This window comes from Erinaceus europaeus, chromosome 2 (assembly GCF_950295315.1).
Source record: "Erinaceus europaeus chromosome 2, mEriEur2.1, whole genome shotgun sequence".
NCBI classification, from domain to species: domain Eukaryota; kingdom Metazoa; phylum Chordata; class Mammalia; order Eulipotyphla; family Erinaceidae; genus Erinaceus; species Erinaceus europaeus.
Genome location: NC_080163.1, coordinates 187,059,091 through 187,073,984, shown reverse-complemented (window position 1 = coordinate 187,073,984; position 14,894 = coordinate 187,059,091). Strand labels below are relative to the sequence as shown.

Genomic DNA, 14,894 nt, shown 5'->3' with positions numbered 1-14,894 from the left:
GCATTAAAGTTGTTGACAAATGGGTAAAATTTTTCATCTCCCCATGGTAAGTGTCTGCAAAACACTCCCCCCCCCCAACTTGGATCCTTTTCCACCATCATGCACCAGGAGATTGACTTTTAATCTATATAAAGAGTGAAGTTACCAAATCTATCTACTGTTTACGTTGCTAGAGAGGGATTATGAATCAAATACCACTGTTGTTACATGTGTACCTATAATGCTTCCGTGCTGGCAATGAAGAGTAACACGAAGTAATAAACGTGACTTCATGATGAGCAGACACATCTTGAATACTTTGAATTGGTTTCTGAAATTAAAATTCTTTATTGAGCTTAGGATACACTGGATGGGGACAGTCATCAGGTCTCCATGAAAAAGTCTGAGTCATGAAGATCATGGACAGATTGCTTTCTCTCTTCAACTCAGAGAAGCAGCACTGAAGACAAAGGTAACTTTCTAAAAATGGGTTTCAGACGGGAAGTGTCAGAACCACATGTCTATCATATCTTATGTTTGAGTGGTCATGTTGTCAGAAATCCCAGGCAGAGAGAGGGGACACACTGGGACTTTAATGCAGGAAGCAGTGTATATTATGCCGGCAGACCCAGCCAGACTCATGTCCACAAAAGACTGGGCCCTGAGCACAATGGTACTTGACCTTTTATACAGTTTTCAACTTTCCCAGAGGATCTCATAGCAACAAGCTTAACAGCTTATCTTTTTCTTACTTGTATACAGAGAGCACAACTTGTTTGGGTTATCTGAAAATTCTGGGGCAGAAATAGCAGATTCTTTTTTTTTTTAATATTTATTTTATTTATTTATTCCCTTTTGTTGCCCTTGTTGTTTTATTGTTGTAGTTATTATTGTTGTTGTCGTTGTTGGATAGGAAAGAGAGAAATGGAGAGAGGAGGGGAAGACAGAGAGGAGGAGAGAAAGATAGACACCTGCAGACCTGCCTGTGAAGGGTCTCCCCTGTAGGTGGGGAGCCGGGGTTCGAACAGGGAGACTTATGCTGGTCCTTGTGCTTTGCGCCACCTGCGCTTAACCCGCTGCGCTACAGCCCGACTCCCGAAATAGCAGATTCTAAAGCCACTAACCAAGGCTACGTTGGTTACAGCCATACAAATCCCTGTTTATTTATTTTTTTTTGGGGGGGCAGGTGGCATTTTTCTTTAGCTAAGACATTAACCCTTATTTTTCTCTTACAAAGTCAAACCTTGCTTGCCTCAGAGCACATGAGATCCACTTTCTTAAAAAGTCACTAAGTTAATGGCAGCATTTATCTGAAGCAAGTTTTCCTTGGTTAGGAAGCCCATTTTATTTTTGTCCACACAGAGCTGACAGAAGGTTCCTTTGCACCATCTCTCTGCCATTGAGCCTGTCCACCATCACTACCAACTGGGACAGCTCCTGGTGAGCACAACAGAAAGAGTGAGTTCCTAGGGACACTGTTCCTCTGCTTCCCAAGGCTGCAATCTCTATATTGGTATTGGCAGTTGGCATTATGTGGATGATTCCGGGTGCAACAGCAAAACATAAAACATAGGGAGAAATCAAAGACCAAGGGAACTGCTGTGCTGATGTCCCGGCACTGCAGACTCATGCCATGTTGTACTGTGACAGGCTCATGATTGGGATCTGTGGCTTTTCAATTCCACCTAGTATAGTTACACTCACAGAACAGGTGGAGGGGAATACTTTTCCATAGCTTTTAAATCATTCTTGTGCAGCACCTTTTTCATTTAAAAACATATGCACAAGACACATGCACATGCCCTAAGTCCACAGCTTGTGGCATTTCATATATAACACAAGTCTGTGCACTGTGGCTCCAGCCAGAAGAGAAGACTGTCAAGTCACTGAACCCCTCCTGAGCTCACCCATACGTCACCTGCCCTGAGAGCAAAGTTCCTTTACCTGTGTCTAGAGGAGTGAAAATGTTGTCAAGAGGTGTGAGGCTATCCCAACATTTGAGAAAATAGATCCTGTTTGCTTGATCTGTGTTTTAATGAAATGATCTTTGCACTGTGGACCTTTTACATGGGCATTTCCTCCCACACGCTACAGGATTCTGTTAATCACCTGTGTACTGTATAAGCTCTGTCTCTCATTAGCAGCATTGTAGACAGTGCCATCATGGGATATCAGCGAACTCACTCATCATTCTGTTAGTCTGCATGTGCTCAGTTTGGAGTTTGGGGACCTAGTGAGTCATGAGTGACAGCCAAGTATGCAGTGGTTTATTTTATTCTGATGACAGAGCAATTACTATTTCACTGACTATTTGCACTGGAGACTTCAAAGAAGTAGATTCCAGTGTGAGCCTTATTCATTTTTTCCCCTTATTGTGTGGTCTTTACAAGTTCTTTTAGTATAAACAGTTTTCTTCCTCCTCTCTGCCCTTGCTCTTCATTTCTTTCTTCCTCCTTCCTATCTTCTCAGCCTCCCTTTGGTCCTTATGTGTCTTCTCTTTGTCTCCTTGTGCATATCTAGTGATGAGAAACAGCCCTTTATCTGAAGGCCGTTAGGCTGTCACTTAATCTATATGGAAGAATATTCTGAGAAGCTTATAGAATATTTCCACATACAGAAGTCACAAAAATGTTCCTTTTTCTCCCCTCAAAACTACTCATTCATCTTTAAATTTAGTTCAAAAAACTATTTAGAATTGAGGGGCTGGGCAATGTAAATAGTTATTGAGGTGTTTCTTTTTTCCCCTATGGTCATAATTTATAATTATATATCTTCTCTCCTCTTCATTTTAGTTCCTTGTTGTGACTTCACCCAGTTGAGATCAGGACTGAAATTTCCATGACATTCACTGGGATATTTCTCCATCTTTTCCTGCCTCTGCAAGTGTGGTGATACCACAGGGACTCAGAGCCAAACTACTGGTGTCAGAAAAATTTAAACAACCATTTTAATCTGAAGAATGAAATCAACAATAATGTAGAGGAAAACATGCCAAACAACACAATATTCCTCAGGGATTTGTCAACAGGATCACTCTTGCTAACACAGACTTTCACAGGAATCCTGGGAAATTTCTGTCTCCTTTACCACTACCTCTCCCTTTACCATATTAATTGCAGGTTGAGGGACACAGACTTGATTCTTATGCACATGACACTCGCCAACTCCTTGACCATTCTCTCCAAATCAGTTCCCAAGACAATGGGAGCATTGGGGTTGAAGGATGTCATCAGTGATTTTGGATGCAAAATAATTTTGTATTTTGAGAGAGTGGCCAGGGGGGTGTCCATTGGCACCACCTGCCTCTTGAGTGTCTACCAGACCATCATGATCAGCCCCATGAACTCCTGCTGGAAGGATCTGAAAGTCAGAGCTCCAAAGTATGTTGGCTGCTCCCTTTCCCTCTGCTGGATTCTGTACATCTTGGTCAATTTGATTTTTCCTACATATGTGTCCTATGTATCTGGTCAATGGAACAACAGAGACTCTGTTAAGAAAACAGATTTGCAATACTGTTCTGCAGACCATGAGGAAATATTAAGCTTAATATATGTAGCATTCATAGTATTTCCTGAGGTTTTGTTTTCTGTGCTCATCATCTGGTCCAGTGGCTCCATGGTTTTCATCTTGTTCAGGCACAAACACCGGGTCCAGCACATTCACAGGACTAAGCTTTCCCCCAGACCCTCAGCTGAGTCCAGAGCCACACAAAGCATCCTCCTTCTGCTGAGCACCTTTGTATGTTTCCACACCCTTTCCTCCATGTTTAGTATTTATCTGGCTCATTATCAGAATCCAAAGAAATGGCTGGTGAACATCACTCAATTAGTTTCTCTAGGTTTTCCCACTGTGAGCCCCTTTATTTTCCTAAGCCGTGACTCTATACTCTATGCTGATTTATCTACCTGCATTAAGAGTAGAAAAAAATATGAGAAATATGTAAATTATAGAATTCAGTCTTTGTTCTCAAACAACCAGTAGAATTTTCTCCTCCCCCTTTTCTTTTTCACCAGAGCACTGCTCATCTCTAGCTTATGGTGGTGCTGGATATTGAACCTGACTTTGTAGCCTCAGGCATGACAGTCTGACTGCATAACCATTATGCTATGTACCCCTGCTCTGAATAAATGGAATTTTAATAATAAATGAGTCATTCTGAAGCAGATCCTACAAGCCATCACCACTGTCATTTGAAAGTCCCCATAATATTATATTTGCTATTTGGGTGGATGAATAACTCTATTATTAGGGATGTGGGAACCCCAACAAAAAGCTTACTTAATCAACCATGTAAAAACTTTGACCTCCTGTTAGTATCCTAAACTCTAATTTTTCCATAGGCTTTTGTAATTATTTTAGTTACATAATTGAGCTCTGAAATACCCATTAGAATTCCTTTCCAATGAACTCCTTTGAATATAAGGCATTAGATTAAATAACTTGCCAAAATGAATTGATTAGGAAGTTGTTAATTTTTGTGGCATACACTGTCTTAGAATAAGTATCCATTTTGATCAGAAGACAGATTTTCAGGGAGGTTTATAAAAGTTTTAGAGCATTCATAGTAACATGTATTTTTATTTTCGGACAAAGCAAAAACCAGTGTTGATAGAACTAGAGTTTTCTTTATCAAAGTAAGGACTACAAAAGCTGAATAAGAGCAAGAAACTGGCATACTTTAATGATGACTCTTTAGTCACTATCAGGTCACCCCATCATCTGGGGCCCTAGTCAAGGAGTCTTGGGATTCCCATACAGACATGATGGGCCTAGACCTAAAATAGATCCCTCTCTCCACGGCCACTGGTCATCTCTATCAGGAACAACATAATGGACCCCTCTGTGGGCCCCCATGGGACTGCAAGGATCCTCAGTGTGGATCAACAGTGATAGAGAATGTTCCATCCTCCAAAAGGAGGCTGGATAACATACTCTATCTACCACCTGAGGAAGATGGGTCCTGAAATTGGTGCAACTTGGAATGTTCTTACTCAGGACCACAGAATACGAGCTCGGGCCTGCAGGAGGCAGAGGTTACCTAGGCACCAGATCAAATCGATGGGATTTACAGTCAACAATATTTATACACTTTTCCCATTTGGGGGAGCTACTCTCTCCCCTGATGCAGCTTTCTAGCCCTTTTTCCAGCCATGACAGCGTCTCCCCAGACAGTAACTTGGGTCCACCTGTATATCAGATGTCAGGCTCAGGCAAAATCTAGTAAAGTCACAGGCCCTTTGGAATATACCTAAAATAGATCTACTAGCTATTTCCAAAACAGAGACCCCCCCAAATCTTCATCTGCAATATTCCAGCCTTTAGGTTCATGATTAGTCAACAATTTGTTTGACTTTATATGTTAACTCTGTTTTCAGCCACCAGGTTTCATATGCTACCATGATGCCAACTTGACTTCCCTGGCCAGATGACCCCACCAATGTGTCCTGGAGCCCTGCTTCCCCCAGAGCGTTGCCCCACTAAGGAAAGAGAGAGATGGGCTGGGGACATGGATCGACCTGCCAATGCCCATGTTCAGTGGGGAAGCAATTGCAGAAGCCAGACCTTCCACCTTCTGCACCCCATAAAGACCCTGGGTCCATACTCCCAGAGGGATAAAGAATAGGAACGCTATCAGGGGAGGGGATTGGATATGGAGTGCTGGTGGTGGGGATTGTATGGAAATACATCTTTCTTATCTTTTGGTCTTGTCAGTGTTTCCATTTTATAAATAAAAAATTTAAAAAAAACAACCAGAGTTTTCTGATTTAGTAATTTGTATGAATTGAAGTAATCAAGCAAGATCATTTCACCAATTTTTCCTGTTTACCCCATTATCCAGTCAAACACACACACGTACACACACACACACACACACACACACATATGTATATATGTACACACACATATATGTCCAATACTCTAGGATGATTTTACTAGAAGACATATACAGCCATTATAGACACACTTGTCTAGAACAAAAGCCCAATCACTATAAAATGAGCACTATTACAAAAAATTTCCCTAGGGCACTTAACAAAATTTTGACAGCATTAGAGAGAAAATAGCAACTATTCTAGTTTTACTCAGAAGATACCATTATGAGGTTGGCGCAAAACTCAGTTTTAGAAGAAAAACTTTGTTTTAAATCTGGAAATGTAGTGCCAGCAAGACAGCTCACTTTGTCATGGGTACAACCTAGGCTGTGCCAGACCCCACCACACTAGTAGAAGCTTTGGTTCCGTGGTGTCTTTCTCGCCCTTTTTGTCTCTACCTCTGGTCTCTGTCTTTCTATCTAAGTAGCTGACTTGGAGTAGTGTAGTCCCAGTGACAGCAACAACAACAAAATCTGGGAAAGCAAGACATGGCTTAAAACACATTATTGTGGCCGGGGAGGTAGCGCAATGATAAAGCTTTGGACTCTCAAGCATGAGGTCCTGAGTTCAATCCCTGGCAGCACATGTGCCAGAGCGATGCTGGTTCTTTCTCTCTCCTCCTGTCTTCCTCATAAATAAATAAAATCTTTTAAAAAACACACAGATTAATAAAGTTACATTAGAAATTAGGTTTAAAAATTTTAATTAAAATGTGTTCACTTAATACAGACATGGATGAAGACATTGTAGACATGTGTATATGAATGTGTTAGTAGCACATACACACCTTTAGCTGAGAGGACACAGGCTATTAACACCACAGTGGCAAGATGAACACTTATGTCTGTCTATGGTTCATAACATCAGTCTCCAGTAATGGATACCAGAAACCATGGAGGACTGGTGATTCTAAAACTAGGACTCACCATAAGTCATCCCTAGAGATCTATCTGGTTATATAAACTAAAGATGTTCTATAAATTTTTAGAAATATCTGTTTTGTCCTAGGGGAACAGGACTTTGAAAGCTCTACCTCTGGCTAAACATAGCATTCTGAGTCACTAATACGGGTGACTAGTCCCATCCCTTCAAATAATTGAGGGCCCTCAATATCAGATCCTCACATCTGGGAGCAAACTGGGAGCAGAATAGGGATTCTGAAAAGAGGATATAGTTATAGTCAGTATGTAGTGTGAAGAAAGAGAAGAGAGTGTAATAATAAAATTCTATAATCTTACCCAGGTGGTCAGGAGAGCAATTACTAGTAAGGGATAAACCTTATTTTCTCAGGTAACTTTTTTATTATTTCAGGTAACTTTGTGGCTTAGACAAATGTATTACCAGTAATTACAAATTCTCCAAATTATTAGTTATTTACCATGCTGATATAGATAATATTCAGGGGGCTTTCAAATGATAATGAGACTGGCTTCTAGTACATTTTAGTGTTGGAAATCAGACTTTTTTGAGCAGCCAGGAAAGAGAAGTCCAGGGAAATAATCCCACTTTTCACAGTTATCCTTGAATTTGTTTTTTCCTTCTTATTCTTGAGATATTTCTTAGAATAACACAGAAAAAAATCAATACAATGTGCATCACTACTGGAAATGGAAACCATCATACAAAGAAGGGTTTTATTTTGGAAAACTGATTTCTAATTTAGGGAATGTTTTACTTCCAGAAACAAAATGACTGAACAACACAATCTAACCAAACTGTAAAGGCTGGCGGGCTGAGCAAGGAGTATATTTATTCTCTGGAGAATATTATTCTTTACACTGTCAGGTACCAGGAATATGGCTTTTGGTGTTAATTCAGTCACCAAGTTATCAACACTGACATAGCCTATACTTCCTTTTTCTTTAATTACCTCTTTACCATGTGGTTTCAATTGATTCTTCCAGCCATATTCCAGCCATATTTAATTAACTGAGCTCTCAGCAACTATTTATTTATTTATTTATTTATTTGCCTTCAGGTTTATTGCTAAGGCTCAGTGCCTGCACTATGAATCCACTGCCCCTGGAGGCCATTTTTCCAATTTTGTTGCCATCATTATTGTTATTGTTGTTGTATAGGACAGAGAGAAATCGAGAGAGGGTGGGAAGACAGAGATGAGGAGAGAAAGATAGACACCTGCAGACCTGCTTCACTGCTTGTGAGGCAACCTTCCTGCAGGTGTACAACTGGGGACTTGAACAGGGATCCTTGTGATTTGCGCCATGTGCGCTTACCTCACTGCGCTAGCTCCTGGCTCCCTCAGCAACTCTTTAAGGAGTTCTCTTTCTACAGATTCTATCAACTTTTGGTTGACTGCTGCTTTCATCTAGGATTCGTTGTTCATCTATTAACCACCATCACTACCAGCAAGGGCTGCCTCTTTCCTTCCACTGCATGGCCCTTGTGCTGATGGGTCATCCTCCAGATTTTCTCCTTGCCCAGTCATCTCAACTGTGAGCTTATTTGGAAAGTATTTGCCCTTTTTTGTTTCTTGGAGCAAGTGTCTCTGGGACGTGCAGCCTTATTTTCTCCTAGCAGTGACTTGTAACTCTGGCATTCTTCCTGCAGGTGTGCATTTTTTTTTATTTAAGAAAGGAGACATTAACAAAACCATAGGGTAAGAGGGGTACAGTTCCACACAATTCCCACCACCCGATCTCCATATTCCATGCCCAACCATATGCTGCAGGTGTGCATTTTAATGCCAAGGACCTTGAAAAGGGTTTAAGGCATAGTAACCTCTACTGATTCCACATCCATCAAGGGCTCTCTCTGCACAGACTTCACCCTGTTAGTTGACTCCTTCTGTATTTGCCATCTAAACTACAAAACCTGCCTTCACACGACTGGATCTTGATTTCTTTTTTTAAGCCTTCAGCTTCAGAATTTCTAGAGCTAATGAAGGACATTCTGGCTTCATATAGAGCCCATGTGATGTTGTACTTTGTAGAATTTGAACTGGCAAGAGTGTTGGAATAGTGTCCTGTTTGCTTGTTTTCTGAGAAAAATCACTGAAGTATGCTTCATATTCAATCTACGATTTTTTTCTATTTGTGTTTAACTGTAGGAGATCTAACCATCTTTTATAAAGGTTTGCTTCGTGTTATTTACAAGGTTTATACTAAACATTTTTTTCCTGGAGCAAGACATTTTGTCCCTCTAAAATAGGAAGCACAATTCAGAATATTCTCCTTGAGTTTCTCCTGTGTCCATAAGTCAGAAGTTATGGCTAAATTCTACTTCTGGAGCTGGAAAACTCCTATCTTTGGAACCTGCAGCTCTTGAGCACAAGCTTCCAGATCCCAGCTGCATCCTCCTTCCTCCATGGAGACACTCAGGAGCCTGAGACTCAGCCCTGTGGCCGCCATGCACTGTCTGAAAGTGAGGCAACAATCTCAAATAAAAGCCCTGTGTTTAAAATAAGGACAAATTCAAACTTGTTTCTTTTCCAGGAAGTAGCTCAGCATCAGAGCACTGAACTTCTATGCCTGAGTCACCAGACACTCAACTTTAATACATGCCACCAACATAAACCAGTACTTACTTTACTAGTCTGTCATAAAAAATAAATAAGTGATTTTTAAAAATAGGAAAGCTATCAGGGGAGGGGATGGGATACCGAGTTCTGGTGGTGGGAATTGTGTGAAGTTGCACCCCTCTTATCCTATGGTTTAGTCAATGTTTCCTTTTTATGAATAAAAAATAAACTCTCCAGAGGGCCAGATTATGCATACCTGGTTAAACACACATTATAGTGCAAAAGGACCCTGTTTTGATCCCCTGGTCCCCATCTGCAAGGAGTAAGCTTCATGAGTAGTGAAGCAGTACTACAGATATCTCTCTGTTCCTACATATCTCCCCCTTCCCTTTCAATTTCTCTGTCTCTATCCAAAATAAACAAATAAACAATAAACTTTCTAATAGCATATCTTTCAATGAATAATGTCCCTAGCATATGCAACCTAAATTTAGGTGAGGAGAAATTATGTGGCTACCTAGATGTCCCCAACACCTCTTTAACCACAGTGTTTTCCAACAGAGTAGATCTGAGGGCTTAAAGTTGCTGAGCAGAATGCTAGCCATAGAGACCCACCCTACTAGGGGAAGAGAGAGGCAGACTGGGAGTTTGGACCAACCAGTCAACACCCATGTTCAGCGGGGAAGCAATTACAGAAGCCAGACCTTCCACCTTCTGCAACCCACAACGACCCTGGGTCCATGCTCCCAGAGGGATAGAGAATGGGAAAGCTATCAGGGGAGGGGATGGGATATGGAGAATGGGTGGGGGGAATTGTGTGGAGTTGTACCCCTCCTACCCTATGGGTTTGTTAATTTATCCTTTCTTAAATAAAAAATAAATTTTTTAAAAAAAGAATGCTAGCCATATTGGGAAGAAGGGACATTTCATTAGTCACCCACATCATATGATCCATCAACACTAAGTAAACTTCTGCTCTAAATTCAAAGATAAATGGTGAATTATTTCAAAGAGAAAGAAGAGAATGTTTCTTCATCCCTAGAAAACTGCATAAACATCTCAGACAGTATTGTTAACATTATGATTGTATGACAAACTCAGTTTTTGTTTCACTAAATACTGTTTCCTATTAAGAGATATATACACACAGAGAGAAGGGGCAATGGAGAAAGATGGATATTGAGATGGAGGGAGAATAGACGGAAAGAAGGGAGAGTGATGAATGAGTGTAAGAGAGAAGAGGAAGAGGGAGCCGGGCTGTCGTGCAGCCCCGCAACAGGTTAAGCGCACGTGGTGCAAAGCATGCAAGGACCCGTGTAAGGATCCTGGTTGGAGCCCCGTGTAAGGATCCCAGTTGGAGTCCCAGGCTTCCCACAGGCAGGGGAGTCGCTTCACAAGCAGTGAAGCAGGTCTGCAGGTGTCTATGTTTCCCTTCCCTTCTCTTTCTTCCCCTTCTCTCTCCATTTCTCTCTGTCCTATCCATCTATAATAACTACAGCAATGACTACATCAATATTAACTACAACAATAAAACAAGGGCAACTAAATGGAATAAATAAATATTAAAAATAAAAATAAAGATAAATTTAAAAAGAAGAGAGAAGAGGAAGAAAGAACTTTGTGTCTGACATGAATAAAAGCCACAGGACAGGGAGAATTGATTAACCTCTTCTTGGAATCTTCAGTAAAGATGTTTACAACACAAATAATCAGTGCAACGTTTATTTATCTCATTAGGAAAATATCATCCTACATCAACTAGAAAGGTAAAATAAGAAGCATAAAATGCCAGCTTCTTACAAGGATGTGGAAAATCCATGATTGTCTAACACAACTTGGGTGGTTAAATTGGTATATCCATTTCTTAAAACTATATGATTTAGCAACCGAATATTTCCAATGTCCCAACAATTTCACTCCTATGAATATATATATATATACTTTTTATTTATTTACTTATTTTTAATTTATTTATTGGAGAAATGATTTATAGTCAACATTAAAATAATGATTTATAGTCAACATTAAAATAATGATTTATAGTCAACATTAAAATAACAATAGTTTGTACATGTATAACATTTCTCAGTTTTCCACATAATAATTTAATGCCCAGTAGCTACTCCTCTGCCATCATGTTCCAGAACATGAACCATCCCCCCCACCCCAGAGTCTTTTACTTTGGTACAATACATTTTTATTTGTTTATTATTGGATAGAGACAGAGAAGTCAAGAGAGGATGAGGAGATAGAGAGGGAGAGAGACAGAGAAACACCTGCAGCCCTGCTTTACCACTCATGAAGTTTTCCTCTTACAGGTGGTGACCAGGGGCTTGAGCCTGTGGGCTTGTGTACTGTGATGTGAGCACTTAACTGGGTGCCTGGCCCTGAAAGTTAACTTTTTACTCCTCCCCCCAAAACCCCATGGCTTACACATCCTCTCTCTCTGGGACTACACACACCCAAAAAAATTTAATCATTACCCCATCTTTCTTTATGTACTGTTATGGTATAAAAGAGAAACTCCTTCAGAATTTGAGACCAGAACTTGTGTTGTGAGCTAATTCTGAGTCAGCACCAGAAAAATGTTTTCCTACACCCCTGGAGTGTTGTGACTTTTGTTCAGGATTCCCCATTTACAATGTATCAGTATTACTCTACTCACTAAAGCCTGCAAATCAAAACTGCATACAGGAATTAACTGAATTATAAATCCATATGTGTCACATGATGACATTTTATACAACAATGCTAGTGAATGATGGGGTTTCACAATAAAACAGGTAATTCAGAGTATCATGTGCACTGGGGAAGAATGACCACAGGAAGTATTCATGGTGCATAAATCAACTCTGTAAAATACAATCCAAACAGAGGGATGTGTTTCCTCAATGTTGACACAGTTTTGAACCTCTAATCAACTGTTCTACTCCTATAAATATGCACAAAATCACTTCTACCTTGGTGGTAGTGACTTAGAACTCAGGAGGAATCTAGGGACTACAATCTTGCTAAATGGGTTGTACAGAGCTGTGTTCTCTATGAAAGGCTACTAGCTATGAATGTATGACCTGTATACGTGATTTATATAGAAGATACATCACAGGCAGTCGGGCAGTGGGTTAAGTGCAAAGAACAAGGACCGGCGTGAGGATCCTGGTTGGAGCCCCCCAGCTCCCCATCTGCAAGGGAGTCGCTTCACAGACGGTGAAGGAGGTTTGCAGGTGTCTGTCTTTCTCTCTCCCTCTCTGTCTTCTCCTCTCTCCATTTCTCTCTGTCCTATCCAACAACGAAAAGGAAATAAATATTTTTTTAAAAGATATATCGCAAAGGTTACTTTAAAAAATGGAGAGCAAGAGAGTGTGTGTGTGTGTGTGTGTGTGTGTGTGTGTGTGTGTGTGTGTGTGCCCCTGCAGCTGTGCGTACACAGGATGACACTGAAAATCCAATCATGAATTCCCAGTTATGAGCCTGTCATGGCACAACATGGAAAGAGTCTGTAATTTTGTCAAGAAGCCAACAAAGCACTCCCTCCAGATCTTTGATCTGTTGTTATGTTTTTGCTTCTGCAACTGACAGTCATACACTAAAAACAATTGTAAATACCAGTTTGTAGAGGCTCCAGCATTGGGCATGGGGAGACCTATGTCCTTGGTAGCTCGTACTTGATGTTGTGCCCACCAGGAGCTGCCCCAGCTCATGGTGAGACTCTCAAAGGGAGATGGTGCCAACCTGTCATCTCTGTGTGTACAAACAAAAGTGTTGGTATGCTTCTAATTCTGCTTCTAAAAATCCCGTCTGTTTCATTTAGTTTAATCCCCCCTGCTTAACACTGTATTCTATTTACATAACCATTGTTAACTAAGCACCACCCTCCCTCCAGGGCATTGGTGATTCAGTGGTAGAATTCTCGCCTGCTCCGCCCCCTCTCCTTATCACACCCTGATTTTCACCAGTCACTTTTCTCTCCACCCTCTCTATATCACATCCTGTTTACACCATACTTGGCAAGTATACTAGTTTTAGTTTAGTTTAGCTTGGCTTAGGTTGTGCTGCGTTCCACATGAATAAAGAGATACTGCGTACAGCTCAGCCATGAGTCCCTGGTCGTCTGTCTCCGCCCACGAAGCGAGCCCAACAAAAAGGACTTAAAATCATGAGAAATGGCTCCAACCTAAATGCTTGCCTTTAACGTAATTAGTTAGGGAGATAGATCTCAAGTGCCCTGTCCGCTGTGCCATAAAATAGGACAAACATGTGTCCCTGACTCCTCCTGTATGGACCCCACTCTGAGAAAGTTACCTCTGTCTTCAGTGCTGCTTCTCTGAGTTGAGGAGAGAAAACAATTTCTCCATGATCTTCATGACTCAGACTTATTCATGGAGACATGATTACTATTTACTACCTCATATGCCCCAAGCTCAATAAAAACATTGTAATCACAGAAGCTTATCAATGATTAAAAAGTTGTACACAAAGGCTGAAGTCATACTTTACAGTTTGCTCCATACTTTATTATAACATGGAGATATTATGTGTGCACTTGCCACAAAAATGTTAATTAATGCATGCTCCCTGTATTGTAAAGTCAGCACTAGATATATTTGGCAACTACAGTTTTAAAACAGTTGATAATCAGTCTCACTGTCACTAAGGGGATGCATTGGATCGACCTTCCCGTGGTGCATCCCGTGAGTACCCATTCATTGGGGAAACTGACGATCCTTCCTAGCCGACTGAATCCACATGGATCCCAGTCACTTTCAAAGCCAGCAACAAGCAGCTCCTGACAGCTTTCAAGCTGTTGGCCCTGCTCTTCGAGTCCTCCAACTTAATGTTGAGGGGCTGTCCTTTGCCAAACGTGTTCTTATTGGTCAATTGGCGATACAGCATCAGGAAGATGTTATTTGCCTACAAGAAACACATATAGCAGTCGATGAAGGTGCTTGATTCACCATCAGTAGATTCGATTTAATATGCTATAATCTCCATCCTAAACACAGCCGAGCCATCTACGCTAAATCGTATCTTGCAGACGTTTACCATACGGCCTCTTCAACCTTCTACGACTCCATTACTATTGGAACTATTCAGCTCGTCAACGTATATAAGCCTCCCAGTGCCTCATGGGATAATGAGGTCCTGCCTAGCCCGAATCACCCAGCCATTTACGTTGGAGACTTCAATAGTCATCACCAAGACTGGGGATATTCCTCCACTCGTGCTGACAGCTCTATCTTAGCCGACTGGGCTTCAGCAAATGACCTCTCCCTATTATACGATCCCAAACAGCCAGGCTCTTTTCACAGTGCTAGATGGAATAAAGACTCGTCACCCGACCTGTGCTGGATTAGCACAGTCAACGGCCAAGCCTTTCCCGCTACAAGACAAGTTCTAAAGATCTTCCCACACAGTCATCACCACCCAGCTATCATCCACATTGGTCTCCAGCTCCCACTGATTCTGTGCTCGGAGAAACTAAGATGGAACTTTCGGAAAGCAAACTGGCGTCTGTTCAGTGATCTTACCAACAAATCTATTCCTGCAATTCCAATTAACTCTAT

The 14,894-nt window shown here is 41.1% G+C and overlaps 1 protein-coding gene and 1 pseudogene across 1 annotated transcript; one reads left to right on the top strand and one right to left on the bottom strand.

Annotated features, from left to right (window-relative positions):
• Positions 1 to 2,967: 2,967 nt before the first annotated feature.
• On the top strand, positions 2,968 to 3,960 carry LOC103127897 (vomeronasal type-1 receptor 4-like). Its single transcript, XM_007538787.2, has one exon. The coding sequence runs from the start codon at positions 2,968 to 2,970 to the stop codon at positions 3,958 to 3,960; it is 993 nt and encodes a 330-aa protein (XP_007538849.1).
• A 3,012-nt stretch (positions 3,961 to 6,972) lies between these two features.
• Positions 6,973 to 8,196, bottom strand: LOC103127896 (transcription and mRNA export factor ENY2-like; annotated as a pseudogene).
• Positions 8,197 to 14,894: the final 6,698 nt, after the last annotated feature.

Bases quoted from the DNA above. Each gene is read 5' to 3' on its own strand.
- LOC103127897 (XM_007538787.2), top strand. From the start codon at position 2,968: ATGCCAAACAACACAATATTCCTCAGGGATTTGTCAACAGGATCACTC.